General features: G+C 40.7%; 1 protein-coding gene across 1 annotated transcript; it reads left to right on the forward strand.

Annotated features, from left to right (window-relative positions):
* The first annotated feature begins 12,031 nt into the window (after window positions 1–12,031).
* On the forward strand, window positions 12,032–12,982 carry LOC134574675 (olfactory receptor 5AR1-like). The gene has a single exon (XM_063433800.1). The coding sequence runs from the start codon at window positions 12,032–12,034 to the stop codon at window positions 12,980–12,982; it is 951 nt and encodes a 316-aa protein (XP_063289870.1).
* The last annotated feature ends 7,191 nt before the right edge of the window (window positions 12,983–20,173 follow it).

Raw genomic sequence — 20,173 nt, forward strand, 5'->3', positions numbered from 1 at the left:
GAACACTCCTAAGCCCCCACCCGCGACGCTCATTTTTTTTTTTAAAGTGCGTTGGTTATAATGGATTTTTATTTGGCCTTTTTTGGGGCTGAAAAAAGAAGAGTTTAGAAGAAAGAAGACATCAAATGGTAAGTCTATTTTTATTTTTTTTACAGGTATTTAGATAAGGGTCCCCCCTCATTATTTTTAGGATGAGGGGTGTAGGTAGGGGTTTATTTTTTTGGGGGGAGAGGGGGTTAAATTATTATTTAGGGCCCCCACCCGCCACTCAGGGGTGGGGGACGGGTGGAGGACAGTAGGTCCCCCCCCTTATTGTTATTTAGGACCCCCACCCACCGCACAGGGGTGGGGGCCGGGGGGAGGACAGTAGGCCCCCCCCAATTTTTATTAATGTCCCCCACCCACCGCTACTGTCCTCCCCCCACATTCTTATTTATGGCCCCCACCCACCGCTCGGGGGTGGGGGCCAGGGGGAGGACAGTTGATCCCCCCCTTATTGTTATTTAGGGCCCCCACCCACCGCTCAGGGGTGGGGGCCAGGGGGAGGACAGTAGGTCCCTCCCTTATTGTTATTTAGGGCCCCCACCTGCCGCACAGGGGTGGGGTCTGGGGGGGAGGACAGTAGGTCCCCCCATTGTTATTTAGGGCCCCCACCCACCGCGCAGGGGTGGGGGCTGAGGGGAGGACAGTAGGTCCCACCTTATTGTTATTTAGGGCCCCCACCCACCACACAGGGGTGGGGGCTGGGGGGAGGACAGTAGGTCCCCCATTGTTATTTAGGGCCTCCACCCACCGCGCAGGGGTGGGGGCTAGGGGGGGAGGACAGTAGGTCCCCCCCACATTCTTATTTATGGCCCCCACCCACTGCTCAGGGGTGGGGCTGAGGGGAGGACAGTAGGTCCCCCCTTATTGTTATTTAGGGCCCCCACCCACCACGCAGGGGTGGGGATGGGGGGGAGGACAGTAGGTCCCCCCCACATTCTTATTTATAGCCCCCACCCACCGCTCAGGGCTGGGGGCCATGGGGGAGGACAGTAGGTCCCCCCTTATTGTTATTTAGGGCCCCCGCCCGCTGCTCAGGGGTGGGGGCCGGGGGGAGGACAGTAGGTCCCCCTCCACATTCTTTTTTAGGGTTCCACCCATCGCACAGGGGTGGGGGCAATATATATTTTTTTTACAGCGGTATAGTGAGTAGGGGCTGAATTTACTAATACTAAGTAACCTTTACTTGGTATTAGTAAATTTGGCTGAAAGACCAATTTAGGTCTTTCAGCCTTTTGGTAGATAGCTCCCTAATACCGTGGGAATTAGGAAGTTATCTACTAAGCGGCTGCTTATTTTATGTATTTTATGTTATTTTAAGTGATTTCCCTTTCCACATTTGTTTGCAGGGCATTTGTCTCTTACCCTCATTTTACATCCTTTTGCAGCCTTCTAGCCCTTCCAGGACTTTTTTAGAGACATTTTTGTGCCCAAAAGTTCGGGTCCCCATTGACTTCAATGGGGTTCGGGGTCAAGTTCGATCCCGAACCCGGACTTTTTTCTGAAATTGGTCCGAACCCGCCGGACCCAAGCATCCAGGTGTCCGCTCAACTCTACCTGTGACACAACCTGACCCCTAATTCTCAATTGTGGAGGCTATTTAAACAGGACAGGTCCTCATGTACTGTAAAACTTTGAAAAAGCCCCTTCGGTTGAAAGCCATTAGTGTTTTTATGTCATTGGTTTTATTACCTTTGTTTTAAATAAAATTAGTTTTTACCTTATCTGGACTTTCGTGATTTTATCCCTGAAGAGTTTATCTGGACACACTAATTACCACACTAATTACCTCTTTGGTGGGGAGGAAACCACCTAGACTTTTTTTTTTCACAGAGAGCACTATTTTTCAGTTTTTATTCTCATTCTATGTAATTGGTGAATATCTGTGACACTGCAGTTTGGCCTGACCTACCGTCTACAAGAAACCAAGCTGAGTGACATATCCACAGACAGGGATTATACCGCCCAGGTGCATATATCTGGAGCTGAACATAAGCTCCAGAAAGAAGCTGAACATAAGCTCCAGAAAATTGTAAATGGCATTTCTCTTATTTTACCTTACCACCTATAGAATATACTACAATATATTCTGTTTTCTATCTTCATATTTTCCATACTAACAAACCACCACACGAGTTTGAGGACACCCAGAAGGCACTTCTTCCCTGTATCTTTTCTGTACCAAATCTGCTGCGGAAGGCAGAAAGTTATGCAACCAATGTCTTATTGAAGCAGCTGGCCCTACCGAGACCTTTCCTGCAGAGATTATGGCTTGGATATGTCAAGCTGTAAATGCCAGCTTGGAGGAAAGTTTATCCAAGAAAAAAAACTCTTCCCCAACAGAATCAGTAACAGAATAACCTCACAGAAGTTTAATCAAGAATTCCTCTGATGAGGAAGAAGGTATTTTTATGTCTGAGGTTATTAGGATGTCTGATACAGTAAATATGAATGACCATATGATTGACAAATTGATTAAGGACATTAGATGTACCCTTGATTTGTATCTGATAAGCCTGTTAGTTATAATTTATTCTCTGAATTAGGCAAAAGAAGATCTACAATTATAATGCATGAGACTATAAAGCTGTTGATTGGTGAAGAGTGGAAAAAGCCAGAAAAAAAGGTGGCATTTACTGGTAATATTGCTTGTTTGTATCCAATTCTGGGTTCAGATTCAGCTTTCTGGACGTCTCTTCCAAAGGTGGATGCAGCAATTACACATCTGGGGAGGAAAACTATGTCACCCATGCACAATATAGTTGCCTTCCATGACCCAATGGGTAGACGTATAGATACCAGTCTTACCAAATCATATTTAGCAGCAGGATCTGCATGTCAACCTTTTGTGGCTTTAACTGCAGTCTCAAGGGCTCTACAGAAATTAATTTCTCATTTAAAGGAAGACATTGATAACAGCATAAGTAGATCAAACATTCTAGATTCAATTATTTCAATTACATATTTTAGCCAGGAATATGGCATTATTAGTAGCTCCCAGATGGGCTTTGTGGTTAAAACCATGGAATTCTGACCTTTTTTCAAAAATCAATTAAGTGAATCTAACTTTACAAGGTGATCTACTGTTTGGCAAACCACTTAAAGAAGCAATAAAGAGAGCGGCTAAAGTCAGGAACGTTTTCCCTCCACAAGAAAGGAAAGCATAAAAAAACTTGTGGTCAGATAGAAATACATTCAAAGATCATTCCAACTTCAGAGACAATAGACAATACCTTCCAGGGTGTGAAGCAAAGTTGGAAAATGTGTTCTTAAAATTGTAAAAATAGCCAATAGTTTCTGGATGCCTGGGCATACACACAGCCAGGCAGGCTGATGTAATCAATTATATCAGCAGGATACTGACTGGAATTCTGCTGTTTTCGAAAAAATATTGTTCAATCACGCACTCCAGCAAACCCAGCCAAAAGAAGAGCACAAATAGAAGTTCTACAGAATCTCTTAAAGGATGGGACCATCAGAAAGTTTACTAAAATAGAGCATTGGACTGGAATTTATTCACCACTGGTCTTAGTTCCCAAGAATTCTGGTAAATGGAGACCAGGTTTGGACCTCAGTTTGGTCAACAGAATGTTGAATGTAAAGAAATTCAAAATGGAATCTCTCAGGTCTATCACACTGGCTTGTCTCGGTAGAACTGAGAGATGCCTATTTCCCCATTCCTATAGTGGAAAGGCATTAGCATTGGATAGATTGTCAACATGACAATAAGTCAAATTGCCCCTGTGAATCAAATAGTTTTTCTGGGTGTTTTCACAATGAACTACTCAATATCCCTTTTAGAAGAACAGAAAGAGAAAAGAATCAGGAGCAAAAGAGATGATGAGTCCAATAGGACAATTAGCCTCTGCTATAGGACTGGTAAGATGGGCACATCTTTGTCCTTTTCAGAAAACTTTACTATCCCAGTTCAAACAAGAATCAGAAGAATTGTGCCAAAAAATTTGCTTTAAAATCATCTGGATTCAGAACAGAAATTGTGGTGTTCAAGGATTCATCTAAGCACAGGTTTTACTTTGGAGGATGTTCAGTGAGTAATGGTTGGGGCACTCATCTAGACCATGTCTATACTCAAGGAAAATGGCAGCAGAACTGGAACCACCTGTCATTAAATATTCTGGAGCTGAGAGCTGTCTTTCAAGCCCTGGTACGTTTCCAATGCTTTCTGAAGAATCACCGGATTCCAATTTGTATAGGCAATCAAGTGGCATAAATGTACATCAACAAGCAGTGAGGCACCAGGAGCATGCCTTTAATGAGGGAAATCTCACCTATTATGATCTGGCGCTAGACATTCATTCTGGGAATATCATCAATATATCTTCCAGGGACCAAGAACAAGCAAGAGGATTTCCTGAGCAGATCAGAATGGAATTTGAAACCCATGACTTTCAACATGATCACAAGAAAGTGGGGTCATTCTTCAATCAATCTCATGGCCACAGTTCAGAACTGTCAAGTTCCAGCTTTCTTCTGAAGGAAATTCCATCCACTTTCATGCAGGACGTATGCCCTGTCCATGAAGTAGGTGTCTTACCTAGGCTATGTGTTTTCTCCAATACCTCTCAGCTGGCATGTTCTCAAAAAAGATCAGGAAGAAACAAGTGGAGGTGATTGCAATCATACCATTCTGACTAAAAAGGCCTTGGTTACATTTCTCTACAGAATACCCTTGGGAGTTATTGATCAGCAAGTTTCTTCTCGCTCAAGATCCCTTATTTTAAAAGGATCCAAGCAGACTATGTTTGATGGCATGGAAGTTGAAAGGCAGTCTTTAAGAGACTTAGGTAGTAACCACCCTTCTTCAGGCATGTAAAAAAAAATCTACATCTGCAACCTATCATAGGATTTGGATGAAATATGCAGAATGGGCTTGCCCAAGACTTTGTCAAATTCTATCTTCATCTTGTTCTGAGATTTTAGAGTTTCTACAAGAAAGCATAGATATGGGATTAAGTCTATGAACAGTCCATCTTCATATGTCAACACTATCTGCCCTTATGGGAATCTGTTAGGTATCATTTTCTAAAGGCAGTCATGAAGGTTAGATGCCTCCCTGCTGTTGGTCCTGAAATCTTTGTCTTCTTCTCACTTCGACCCTCTCTAGTAAATTTCTGATCAACTGTTAACCTTGAAGACCCCTGTACGGGTAGCTTTAACCTCGGCTAGACAAGCTTCTGAATTGCATTCCCTCTCTAGTTTGAGCCAATACACTATGTTTTATAAAGATAAGGTGGTACTTCATGTTGCATCAGAATTTTGCCCAAAAGTGGTCTCCAATTTCTATCCAAATCAAGAGATTATGTTGCCAGAACCTCAAACAGAAGATTAGGTCTGATGGCATAACCAGATAAATGTAGAAAATTGATGGAAGTGCACTCCACCCCTTGCCAAGGAATCCAGGGTGCTTCACTGGATATGTCCCAGTACCAAAATGGACCAAATATAATAGTAAAAATAGAAAATGAATCCAGGCACTCCAAATGAATTCCAAGAAAAAGGCAATTTATTGGAACCAGCAGCTACAAAGCGACGTTTCAACCCCTGAGCTTGATAAAGACCCTTAGGGGTTGAAACGTCGCTTTGTAGCTGCTGGTTCCAATAAATTGCCTTTTTGTTGGAATTCATTTGGAGTGCCTGGATTCATTTTCTATTTTTGATGGCATAACCAGGTCATAGTCTGATGTCTTTCTATCTACCTAGAATGCACCAAGATGTAGAAAGTCTCTTTGTCATTCCTAGTTGTGCTAAAAAGGGAAACATTGCATCCAAACCCACCCTGAGCATCAGCAATCATTAAAGCCTATGAGTACCAGAATGTTAAAATTTCAGTAGTAATTAAAGTATGCTCAACTAGGTATCTCTCATCCTCATGGGCAGCTGCAGCATGAATTCCAGTAGAGAGTATTTGCAAAGCAGCCACTTGGTCATCCACAAACACTTTTGTTAAAACATTATGGTCTCGATATTAGATCTTCTAAAGATTCACAGTTTGGTCTTGGAGTTCTAAACTCTTTTGTTAATCATTTGAAAATTGTATAGTGCATTTGTACTTTGGTGTACAAGTAATTTTTGTTTACCCTCCCTTTCTCATTGTTATTAGCTTGGGGATGTCCCATTTGTTATGTTGCCATGGATTGGTCAGGAATAAGGAACATGTATTCATACTTACTATAATTGTATTTTCCTTGTTAAATCCATGGCACATGCGCAATGCACTCTATTGGTCAGTGGAGGCTTCTGTACCAAAACTGCGGCACACAAGATTATTGTACATTTATATCCGGATTTATACCCGGATCTTTAGCAGGTTTATTATTATTTTTGTAGATTTTAAGAGTCTGCAAATGGGGGTCACCAGCAGACGTATTAGCAATGTGGTTACTTAAAGATATGCGCATATTGGTTGATGTGTTCTGTTGCTATAGCAACAGAACATTATCTCTAACCCTGGGGTTGAGCTTATTCCTGCATTACTAGGTATCTCACGTGTGTTTAATTTACTTGGGTCCAGTGTGGTTGCTACAAGGGGGAGGTCTCACCACTTTTCTTAATCGTTTGTATGCCTATAAATACCTATAGTGTTGTGACTAGCTTTTACCCTTGAAAAAGGCTCCATAGCTGAAACGTTGGGTATCTAGCTCTGGACACTTGTCAGGTCATATTGTACAGCAATTATATTTCTTTTGTTGCTTATATTTTCTTGTGTAATTAATCAACTATTAACTTTTTGAACTATTTGTAAGATACTTGTATATTTGTCAGATACTTGTATATTGTGCAGATTAACTGTGGTACATCTGCCATTATTTTAGGTATATATAGATGAAATATTACATTGAAATAAAATGTGATCCTTTATTGATTTTGGTTGTGCATGTTTTTCTTTAATTATATAAATTCACGGCAGCATCAGGTCTCACCACCTTTTTCATTTATTGCTGAGTACTTTTTACTAGACTGGGGGCCAAGTGAGAATAGGTTTCTTTTAAAGTTTGTTTTTACTGTCCTGTTACCAAAGAGGGAAGAGCTACCCATTTGTAACGCTGCCATGGATTTAACAGGAAAAGAAAATTACAGTAACTATTAATATGTTTTCGTAAGTCCTTCAAAATGGACTATTCCCACAAACTGTATTGCAATCATTAATTTGTACTTACTGTTAAATCTACAATGCATGCATTCTTATACATCTTAAACTATTAGAAACATACTACAGAAAAAAATGATAGAAGTCTAAAAGCTTTATGCTGTATTGTTTATTGTTTACTTAAATGTTTTAAAATGCTTAATTTGAGATTTTACACTCACATCAATCTGGATTTTAAAAATGGGTAAAGTGACAGTCAGTGGGGGAACTAATACAGACAGGGTCTTGGAGAAAGACATTTATAGCCCATCGCCCATAGCACAAAGGGGGCTAAAATGTTGATCCTCAAATGTCGTATAATTCCCATAATGGTTATCCTGCCACAAACATTGCTAACAGGGCTAGGTTTGTTAGCAATGTTTGTGTGTTTGAATGTAAGCTTGTTTTTATTTATGGGGTAGGTATGTGTGAATGTAGATGTGGATTTGTGTGTAACGATGGCATTTGAATTTAGGGATGTGGAGGCATTTGAATGTGGTGTAAAAAAGGTAGGAAAAACTGCGCCTAAAAATATGTACAGAAATTTATACATACACAGGTCTTTTAGGGTTGTATACACAGTTGACCTCAGAGATAAAAAAAAATAATAATAGTGCAGTACAGTATGTACAGTGAATAAGTAGTGGATAATCTTGTGTGGTTTTCACTCACATTGTATTGAGCTAACTCAATTGCGCATACAATTGTGTATGGTGTCTTTGAGGTATGATTTTGTTTTGACGATGTAGGGTTGCAATAAAATATCAATGTATTCTGATAAGTTTGAAAGAAGAGATCCAATGCCGGAGACAATAGGTCATCCTGGAGTTTCCTTTTTAAATTTTTATGGATCTTGGGCAGAAAATAGATCTAATAGTACTTACTTCACCATTGGAGTATCTCTTTTTTGTATTCACTCCTATATATGTCCTGTATACTGCACTTTATGTTCCTAACATCATATATCCTTAGACAGGTATTTTCTGTCCATGAGCAGTACAGCTGAGCTCTGAGATTGCTCAATGAAATGTGAGTGAAAACCACACAAGGTTACATAAGTTTGCATAGCGTTCTGCTAAGGACTTCCCTTTGTGTTTTCCAAGCATGTAAGATCTGCCCATGGCAGAAAGATGTGTAAAATTTGAGAGCCGTATATGTTTTGTTGTCAGAATGTTCTTAATGCACATTTCTCCCCTTAGGGCTTTATCAAGTGGTAAAAAAAAAAGGGTTTTGTTTTTTTTTACTACTTGAGAAAGCCCTAAGGGGAGAAATGTGTTGTGGTTTTTATGCTGTTGTTAAAAAAAAAGTATTTTAACTACTTCACTACCTGCCTTAGCCATGTATTTTTAGAATGTATTGTTATGTATTTTTATACTTTTACGTGACATCTGAACCCATCACCTACTATGGACAACCAACCAAAGAAATCCTTGGTGGGGATTATACCACCCAGGCTTGATACATAGAGTGGTTAGTCTGCTTACCTTATTGTAAGTATATTTTTATTTACCTTATTGATACTTACCTATCTATATAGAGAGCACTCTTGGCTGCTTTTTTTGTCATTCCATATTATTATTATTATTATTATTATATTATTTATAGAGCGCCGTCAAATTCCGCAGCGCTTTACAATGGGTGGACGAACAGACATGTAGTTGTAACCAGACAAGTTGGACACACAGGAACAGAGGGGTTGAGGGCCCTGCTCAATGAGCTTACATGCTAGAGGGAGTGGGGTAAAATTACACAAAAGGTAAGGATAGTATTAGACTAGTGACAGTTTCAGAAGAGGAATTAGTTGGGAGCTATTAAGAGTTTAATTGATATGCTTTTATGAAGAAGTGTGTTTTTAACGATTTGTTGAAGGAGTGGAGACTGGGTGAGCATCTAACGGAGGAGGGAAGCGAGTTCCACAGGAACGGTGCAGCCCTCGAGAAGTCTTGAAGGCTAGCATCAGAGGTGGGAGTACGGCCAGAAGACAGACGTAAGTCTTCAGCAGATCGTAAGGGCCTAGACGGGACATACTTGTGTATAAGGGAGGAGAGATAGGTGGGAGCAGCATTATGTAGAGATTTGAAAGCAAGAACCAGAATTTTAAATTGAGCTCTATATTTTATAGGAAGCCAATGTGGGGACTGTCAGAAGGGTGAGGCATGGGAGGTGCGGGCGGACAGGAAGATGAGCCTCGCAGCCGCATTCATTATGGACTGTAAAGGCGCAAGTTGGGAGCACGTAAGACCACTGAGAAGCGGATTACAGTAGTCAAGGTGAGAAAGGACCAACACCTTAGTCGCATCTGGCATTAAGTAGGGGCGGATGCGCGCAATGTTTTTGAGATGGAAATGACAGGATTTGGCGATAGAGTGAACATGAGGCTTGAAGGAGAGGTCGGAGTCAAAGAGAACACCTAGGCAGCGAGCCTGCGTGGTGGAGCTGGTGGTAGCACCATTGACTTGGAGGGAGACAGACACAGGAGTAACAACACTTGAGGGAGGAAAGACCAGAATTTCAGTCTTGGTCAAGTTTAGTTTAACCCCTTAAGGACACATGGCATGTGTGACATGTCATTATTCTTTTTTAGTCCAGAGGTTTGTCCTTAAAGGGTTAAGGAAGTGGGCAGCCATCCAGTTAGAAACAGCAGAGAGGAAGTCAGAGACACTAGTCAAGAGGGATGGGGAGAGACCAGGAGAGGACAGGTAGATTTGTGTGTCATCTGCATAGAAATGATATTGGAAGCCAAAGGAGCTAATGAGTTTACCAAGGGAGGCAGTATAGATGGAGAACAGTAGGAGACCAAGGACTGAACCTTGAGGGACACTAACAGAGAGGAGTTGGGGAGAAGAAGCAGAGCCAGATAAAGAGACACTGAAAGAGCGCTGGGAGAGGTAGGAGGAGCACCAGGAGAGGACAATATCTTGTAGACCGATATTGCTGAGGATGAGAAGAAGCTGTTGATGATCAACATTGTCAAAAGCCGCAGACAGGTCAAGGAGAATTAGGATAGAATAGTGACCATGAGATTTTGCAGCGAGTAGATCATTGGATACTTTGGTCAGTGCCGTTTGCACAGAGTGCTTAGCGCGGAAACCAGACTAAGCGGGTCTAGCAGAGAGTTTGATTCAAGGAAGTCTGTCAATCACGCATACACAATTCTTTCAAGGATCTTGGATGCAAAAGGCAGTAGCGATATAGGACGATAGTTGGATGGGGAGTTAGGGTCAAGATTGGGCTTCTTTAGAATTGGGGTTACAGTTGCATGTTTGAAGGGTGATGGAAATATACCAGAGGAGAGAGAGAGATTGAGAATTTTAGTGAGAGGTGGAGAAAGAGAAGAAGACAGAGTAGACAGAGTACGGATGGTACAGAGTACGGATGAGATGGTATTATACCACCCAGGCTTGATACATAGAGTGGTTAGTCTGCTTACCTTATTGTAAGAATATTTTTATTTACCTTATTGATACTTACCTATCTATATACAGAGCACTCTTGGCTGCTTTTTTTGTCATTCCATATTATCTACTTCATCGTTATCCAGTTGTGATTAACCATCATTTTACTGTGTACCAAAACCAGAGGGATATCCTGCAAGTGGGGATTGTATGCCACTGCATGCTGTTTTACCTAGAGCTTGTTATAGCTCTACCATATGTGAGTTTACATCTTATCTAAGTATTGTTTGTCCTACCACGTACTACCGTGTTGCACTATTGTTTTGCCTCTGTTTTTGCTTCCTTTTCATATTCTGCTATTAAGCAAAGCTACCAAGAAAGTCCCATACCAGGACTAGACAAGGACTAGACAAGATATATTGCCACCTTTGAGACTGTGCCGTACCATTTGGTATTTTTTATTCTTTTAAGTTTTTTTGTGGACTGTTTTTATATCCTGTGGGGTTTGTTATTGCTATTATTGATTTTATTGTTCTTATTGTTATATACTATTGTTTTGGGAGTATTTTTCTTGGCGCTACCTGTATATTGTTGTTTGACTTGTGTGCTGCTTCTCATCCTAGTGTTCTTAGTTTGTTTAATGCTGCTCTATTCCTTGTTCTAGCTTTAAGTTGTCTGTCTAGAGGCTCTAAACATAGTATTAAAATATGTGGTAATATGGGGCAGCCTTGGCGTGTGCCATTAGAGAGCGGGAACGTGGTCCCTTTAAGGTAATGACGTAATGGTTTTATCTTTTATTTTTAGGGGTTGTATTTCTTCCCACAAACCAGCAGAGGGAGCCGTTCGCGAGACCAAAGGTAAGCGTTATATTCATTCTGCGCGGCCACGTAGAGCATTCGGGACGTGCTGCCCAAGGACTGAGGCAATACAGCCATGCAGAATGGTCTGCCCATGTGGCCAGAGGAGAAGAGAAGCACGGGCGATAGATACACACAGTCTGCATCTAGCAGAGATGTAGATAAGAGGCTGACAGAATCCCTTCCCCCTGCCATTAGAGTTTGCTGGGCCAGTGAGGGAGATATTTAATCTCCCCATCAAACAATAATGGGCAGAAAGCCCTCTGTGATCTGTTGCTGATCCTTTGAGCTCCCTTGTTGGCTTTTGCCCCATGACCACTGCAGTCCACCCGGCATTTCCTCAAACAGAGTAATACAAGGTGATTATTTATTGATTGTATGGTTTGCTATGTATCTTTTGTGTTTGGCTTTTTAATTGATTATATATTTTTCACTTAATGTCTCCAAACATCTTGTACAGTTTGAAACAACAGAACTGCAAAGTATAGATAAACAGCTTTTTAGGTAAATGTAATGAGTCAAAAGTGTCACAAGTGACTGGTCCACATTATGCATCTTTGTGTCTTGCAATGTAGAGAAGAAGATTAGAAATGATGCCAATAAATGAATCCAATCCAAATGAATTCACTGTACAAGGTATTGCAGACTCACCACATCTTCGAATAACTCTTTTTACTGCAATTTTATCAGCATACCTCATCATTATCTTTAGTAATCTGATAATATTTGCATCTATAATTTTGGACTCTCATTTACACACACCCATGTACATCTTCTTGTGTAACCTATCAGTCATTGATATTTCCTACACCTCGACCATTCTACCCAAACTTTTGTCCATGCTCATCACTCAGTGTAAGACCATATCCTTTCTAGAGTGCTTTATTCAGCTGTATTTTTTCATGTGCTTTGCTTGTACAGAGATCTTACTTCTGGCTGCCATGGCTTATGATCGCTATGTAGCAATCTGTCACCCTCTTCATTACTCAATACTTATGAGTCCAAAGCACTGTGTTCGACTAGTACTTGCGGTGTGGGTTATGGGTTTCCTCGATCCTGTTGCACATACTGTTTTAATTGCTAATTTTTCATATTGTCGTTCTCACCAAATTGACCACTTTGTCTGTGATTTAACCCCATTGCTTAAACTTACCTGTAGTGATACCTTTATTATTGAGATATGTACCTACATTGATGGGACTTTCTTCACTGCTAGTGCATTTATACTTACATTGATATCTTATGTGTTTATTATTTCTACTATCCTAAACATACAATCAGCAAGTGGTCGACATAAAGCTTTTTCTACCTGCAGCTCTCACATAACTTGTGTTATTATATTTTATGGAACAATTATCAGTATGTATATGAGACCAAAATCTATGTATTCTCCAGGGCAGGACAAGTTTTTTGCCCTTTTATATATCATACTTATTCCAATGTTGAATCCTCTTCTTTACACCCTGAAGAATAAAGACTTTAACAATATTTTAAAAAGATTAATAAAACATTGTTTTCTACTGAACTACATATTAAAGTAGTTAAATGATCCATACCTGCAAACATTAAGTTCAATAAAAAAAAAAGAATCAGGTGTCAGAAAGTCAAAATATGATGAGTCAAAAATATTTCATCATGGTTTGCAAAGTAGTAACATTCAAAATGCTTTCTATTTCCGATTTTTGAAAGCATAATATGTGCACCTGAAGGACAAGTATAGAGCCTGCAGTCTTGAAAGAATACCTGTTATGTAAAAAGCCTTGTGAAATGTTATAGCTTCCATTTTTCTTCACTTAAAAACACACCTGAATAACAAAGTGGTTAAATATAAAGTACTTAAATATAAATATAATGCAAACCTTTCATATCTCAATAAATACAATGCAAACATTTCATGTTCTCAATAAATTACAAAGTGTTCACAACTCAGGTAATACATCCAGTTGCAAGAAAAAGTATGTGAACCCTTTGGAATGATATGGATTTCTGCACAAATTGGTCATAAAATGTGATCTGATCATCATCTAAGTCACAACAATAGACAATCACAGTCTGCTTAAACGAATAACACACAAAGAATGAAATGTTGCCATGTTTTTATTGAACACACCATGTAAACATTCACAGTGCCAGTGGAAAAAGTATGTGAACCCTTGGATTTAATAACTGGTTGAACCTCCTTTGGCAGCAATAACTTCAACCAAACGTTTCCTGTAGTTGCAGATCAGACGTGCACAACGGTCAGGAGTAATTCTTGACCTTTCCTCTTTACAGAACTGTTTCAGTTCAGCAATATTCTTGGGATGTCTGGTGTGAATCGCTTTCTTGAGGTCATGCCACAGCATCTCAATCGGGCTGAGATCAGGACTCTGACTGGGCCACTTCAGAAGGCGTATTTTCTTCTGTTTAAGCCATTCTGTTGTTGATTTACTTCTATGCTTTGGGTCATTGTCCTGTTGCAACATCCATCTTCTGTTGAGCTTCAGCTGGTAGACAGATGGCCTTAAGTTCTCCTGCAAAATGTCTTGATAAACTTGGGATTTCATTTTTCCTTCGATGATAGCAATCCTTCCAGGCCCTGACGCAGCAAAGCAGCCTCAAACCATGATGCCCCCACCACCATACTTCACAGTTGGGATGAGGTTTTGATGTTGGTGTGCTGTGCCTCTTTTTAGCCACACATAGTGTTGTGTGTTTCTTCCAAACAACTCAACTTTGGTTTCATCTGTCCACAGAATATTTTGCCAGTACTGCTGTGGAACATCCAGGTGCTCTTGTGCAATCTGTAAACGTGCAGCAATGTTTTGTTTGGACAGCAGTGGCTTCCTCTGTGGTATCCTCCCATGAAATCCATTCTTGTTTAGTGTTTTACGTATTGTAGATTTGCTAACAGGGATGTTAGCATTTGGAGTGACTTTTGTAAGTCTTTAGCTGACACTCTAGGATTCTTCTTCACCTTATTGAGCAGTCTGCGCTGTGCTCTTGCAGTCATCTTTAGAGGACGGCCACTATTAGGGAGAGTAGCAGCAGTGCTGAACTTTCTCCATTTATAGACAATTTGTCTTACCATGGACTGATGAACAGCAAGGCATTTGGAGATACTTTTATAACCCTTTCTAGCTTTATGCAAGTCAACAATTCTTAATCGTAGGTCTTTTGAGAGCTCTTTTCTGCGAGGCATCAATCACATCAGGCAATGCTTCTTGTGAAAAGCAAACCCAGAACTGGTGTGTGTTTTTATAGGGCTGGGCAGCTGTAACCAACACCTCCAAAATCATCTCATTGATTGGCCTCCAGTTGGTTGACATCTCACTCCAATTAGCTCTTGGAGATGTCATTAGTCTAGTGGTTCACATACTTTTTCCACCTGCACTGTGAATGTTTACATGGTGTGTTCAATAAAAACATGGCAACATTTCATTCTTTGTGTGTTATTCCTTTAAGCAGACTGTGATTGTCTATTGTTCTTACTTAGATGATGATCAGATCACATTTTATGACCAATTTGTGCAGAAATCCATATCATTCCAAAGGGTTCACGTACTTTTTCTTGCAACTGTATATAGAATAAAGTAAACAAAACAAACAAACATTTTTGTACAATACAGTCTAAAATACAACTGAATCCCATTCCCTTGTAAGTGCTTGTGACTCTCAAACATTACCTCCAAAGTGCTATTGCATAAAACAAACAAAACAAAGTGCTTTAGAATATTTAGCAACAATGCAATTTCTACCTCCGTTGCAACCTCAAAAACATATATATATAACATATATATATATTTACAAATTGTAGTTTTCTGGCACTCTTCCCTCTTCCACACAGCCTATTGAAATACCAGAGTGCTTCCCAGCACAAATAATGTAACCAAAAACAATGAGTGCACTCAATGGTTTTGTAAAGTAAAAAAAAAAGTGTATTCACAATCACATTTAAAAGATCAACGTTTGGGCCGACAACCGACCTTTATCAAGATGCTAAACAGTTTACAATGTGTAGTATTTATAACAAATATCAAATAATTAATTAAACTTACCCTAAACCCGGTGAAACAACAGTGCCCAGTGCTGTGCGCCGGCTGCCGGTACAACAAATGGAACACCCCTACGTGCGTAATGACGTAGTCCCTTATGACCTCTTTAGCTAGATGGCATCAGGTTGCTATGGTGACAGAAACCTGTCAGCCTTGAGGTGAAATGTGAAAAGTGCAAAGGAATTAAAACCATACTCAAGGAAGATAATATAAGAATTAACTATCAAAAGAAAACAACATGTTCCTATACCAGGTATTGTACCGGAGGATTGGAGGAAGGCAGATGTTGTTCCTATATTTAAAAAGGGTTCAAAATCCTTGCCTGGAAATTATAGACCTGTGAGCTTAAATTCTGTGACTGGGAAATTATTTGAACGGCTATTAAGGGATAATATTCAGGAATTCATTGGGAAGAACTGTGTTATTAGCAATAATGAGCATGGTTTTATGAAACATAGGTCATGTCAAACTAACCTAATTGCATTCTACGAAGAAGTAAGTAGAAATATAGATCAGGGTGTTGCAGTGGATGTGATCTACTTGGATTTTGCCAAGGCATTTGATACGGTTCCTCACAATAGGTTAGTCTTCAAACTAAAAGAAATTGGTCTAGATGAATATTCTTGTTCTTGGGTAGAACATTGGCTTAAGGATAGAGTACAGCGAGTTGTCATAAATGGTAAATTTTCAAACTGGACAAAAGTGGTAAGTGGTGTCCCTCAGGGTTCTGTTTTGGGACCGCTTCTATTTAACATATTTATAAATGATCTTGAAATGGGCATTGAAAGCCATGTATCAGTGTTTGCAGATGACACAAAACTTTGTAAAGTAATAAAATGTGAGCAGGATATTGCCTTGCTGCAGAGGGATTTGGATAGATTGGGGGACTGGGCACTAAAATGGCAGATGAAATTTAACGTAGAAAAATGCAAAGTTATGTACTTCGGGGTTAAGAATGCACAAGCAATTTACACCCTAAATGGTAGTGAACTAGGGATAACCACACACGAGAAGGATTTGGGAATTGTTATAGACAACAAATTGTCTATAGCAATATGCAATGTCAATCTGCCGTTGCTAAGGCCAGTAAGGTTTTGTCATGTATAAATAGGGGCATAAATTCTCGAGATGAAAATATAATTTTGTCTCTTTATAAATCGCTGGTAAGACCACACCTTGAATATGCTGTGCAATTTTGGGCACCTGTTCTAAAGAAGGATATCATAGCACTAGAAAAAGTGCAGAGACGAGCTACAAAATTGATAAAAGGAATGGAGCATTTTAGTTATGAAGAAAGGTAAAAAAAATGTAAATCTCTTCAGTTTGGAAAAACGGCGCCTTAGAGGGGATATGATAACATTATACAAATATATTCGGGGCCAGTACAAACCATTATCTGGAAATCTATTCATAAACAGGGCTATACATAGGACACGAGGTCACACATTTAGACTTGAAGAAAGGAGATTTCATCTAAGGCAAAGAAAAGGTTTTTTTACAGTAAGAGCAATAAGGATATGGAATTCATTGCCGGACGAGGTGGTTTTGTCAGAGTCTATACAGATGTTTAAATTGCAATTGGATAAATACTTGCAAAAACATAACATACAGGGATACAATTTCTAATTAGTGGGCTAATAGCTGCTTGATCCAAGGAGACATCTGACTGCTATTTTGGGGTCAAGAAGGAATTTTTTCCTAGTTTGTTGCAAAATTGGAAGCACTTCAGACTGGGTTTTTTGCCTTCTTTTGGATCAACAGCAAAAGCATATGTGAGGAAGGCTGAACTTGATGGACGCAAGTCTCTTTTCAGCTATGTAACTATGTAACTATGTAACTATGTAACTATGTAACTAGAAGTAAACAAATAGAAAAATTAGTACAGAGAACGATCTAATGAAAAAAGCAAAAGAAGAAGTGTCAGAAGTTAAATATTGAGTAGATGAAGAGATGAAAAAGATGTAAATAGATCAGAGATGTTAAAGTGTCTGTGTGTGAAAGAAAAGTAAAAAGTGTCATACTAAGTAGTGCTAAGAGTACAGTGGGACCTCAGTTTATTAATTTAATGTGTTCTCCGGGACGTTTTTTATTGCTAATTTTTTTTAAACCAAAACATGGTTTCCTATAGGAAGGCATTGAAAACCAATTAATCCGTTCTGGAGGTCATAAAAAAAGTCAAAATGAGCTGGCATGGAAACCAACCCACAATGCAGAACACACAATAAAAGGCATGCAAACGATGAAGCTCAGTTCCCTACCTTTTCACTGCTTGAGAAGTGCACCAAAAAGACCCAAAACAACTGCAAACAATTTCCAGAATGGCTCCAAAACTTGATGCAAAAGCCGCTCCAACACCTCCAAAAACTCCACACTCGACGCCATGTGCTACCCACAGGCTCCAGCATGCAGGGGGCGGTGCTATAAACCTCCCAGGTGCAATGCATCCTGGGAAAACTTGCTTTGTATTGCGATAAAAATGTGTAAACCAAGGCATTATTTTCAATGGATTTTCATTTGTAAACCAAAAAATTATGTTAACCGAGTCGTTTGTAAACGTAGGTCCCACTGTATATGAAAATAAAGCTAACTAAACAATTCCACAGTTATATAAGTGAAAAGGTGAAAAGGTGTGTGAATAGTGTTGGTGCAAATGAAGAGAAAAGAATGAAGAAAAGCAGACAAAGGAAGAGAGAATGTCTCTACACATACCAGTGTATAAGAGACAATACCTAATTTAACAAATACATAACAAAAAAACATATAATTCAGGTCATAATATTCAAACATTTTTTTAATATTTGTAAACATTTTTGAATGTTTTTAAGGTACTACAGAATCATGCTGGCGCTATATATGAAAACAACCAGAATGTGTGTATATATGTATATATATTTCCTGGCTAATCATGGCTGCATATACAAATCGGTTAGCTCCTCCCCTTACAGCCGATAGGACAGGAAAAACACCAATGGCTTTAACCCCTTCAGGACCGGACTGTTTTGGCCATATTGTACATTATGGACTAGAGCTGTTTTAACACTTTTGTGGTGTTTGTGTTTAGCTGTAATTTTCCTCTCTCTCATTTACTGTTCCCATACAAGTTATATATTGTTTTTTTCAGACCAAGAAGGGCTTTCTTTGCATACCATTATTTGTATCATCTCATATAATTTGCTTTTTTTTTTTAAATGATAAAATATGGTGAAAAATTGAAAATAAAAACATGTTTTTTTTTTTTTACTTTTACTTGGAAAGTATTTTACTTATCTACAAAAGCTACCGTATATACTCGAGTATAAGCCGAGTTTTTCAGCCCATTTTTTGGGCTGAAAAACCCCAACTCGGCTTATACTCGAGTCAAGGTCTGTATTATGGCAATTTACATTGCCATAATACAGCCTGGGGGAGAGGGGGGCTGGCAGAGCTGTAACTTACCTGTTCTGCAGCTCCTGTCAGCTCTCTCCTCCTCCGCGCCGTCCGTTCAGCACCTCGGTCAGCTCCCAGTGTAAGTCTCGCGAGAGCCGCGGCTCTCGCGAGACTTACAGTGTGAGCTGATAGAAGGAGCTGCACGGACGGCGCAGAGGAGGAGAGAGCTGACAGGAGCTGCAGAACAGGTAAGTTACAGCTCTGCCAGCCCCCCTCTCCCCCCACTGAACTGCCACTGGACCACCAGGGAAGGAGAGCCCCCCTCCCTGCCATGTATCAAGCAGGGAGGGGGGACGAAAAATAAATAAAATAAGAAATAATAAATAATAAAAAAAAATAATAATAAAAAAAAGGGGGTATAAGGACCACTGTGGGGGGGGGGGGTATAAGGACCACTGTGGGGGAGGGGGTATAAGGACCACTGTGGGGGGGGGGGGTATAAGGACCACTATGGGAGGGAGGGGGTGGGATAAGGACCACTATGGGAGGGAGGGGGGGTATAAGGACCGCTATGGGAGGGAGGGGGGGGATAAGGACCACTATGGGAGGGAGGGGGGGGATAAGGACCACTATGGGAGGGAGGGTGGGGGGATAAGGACCACTATGGAAGGGAGGGGGGGATAAGGACCACTATCGGAGGGAGGGGGTGGGATAAGGACCACTATGGGAGGGAGGGGGGGAGAAAAGGAACACTATGGGAGGGAGGGGGGGATAAGGACCACTATGGGAGGGAGGGAGGGAGGGGGGGATAAGGACCACTATGGGAGGGAGGGGGATAAGGACCACTATGGGAGGGAGGGGGGATAAGGACCACTATGGGAGGGAGGGGGGGATAAGGACCACTATGGGAGGGAGGGGGGGATAAGGACCACTAGGGGAGGGGAGGGGGAAGTAAGGACCACTAGGGGAGGGGAGGGGGAAGTAAGGACCACTAGGGGAGGGGAGGGTAAGGACCACTAGGGGAGGGGAGGGTAAGGACCACTAGGGGAGGGGTGAGTCAGGACCACTGGGGGAGGGGGGTGAAGGAACACGGGGGTGGGGAGGTAAGGACCACTGAGGGAGGAGGAGGGGAGGTCAGGACATATGGGGGGGGGGCAAATATCCTTGCACCGGCCCTGCACACACTGCATTCATACACTGCATTCATACACACACTGCACTCATACACACACACACTGCATTCATACACACACACACTGCACTCATACACACGCTGCACTCATACACACACACGCTGCACTCATACACACACACGCTGCACTCATACACACA

The sequence above is a fragment of the Pelobates fuscus genome, chromosome 10, assembly GCF_036172605.1.
Source record: "Pelobates fuscus isolate aPelFus1 chromosome 10, aPelFus1.pri, whole genome shotgun sequence".
Taxonomy (NCBI): Eukaryota; Metazoa; Chordata; class Amphibia; order Anura; family Pelobatidae; genus Pelobates; species Pelobates fuscus.

Excerpts from the sequence above, each read along its gene's own strand:
- LOC134574675 (XM_063433800.1), top strand. The coding sequence starts at position 12,032 with ATGATGCCAATAAATGAATCCAATCCAAATGAATTCACTGTACAAGGT.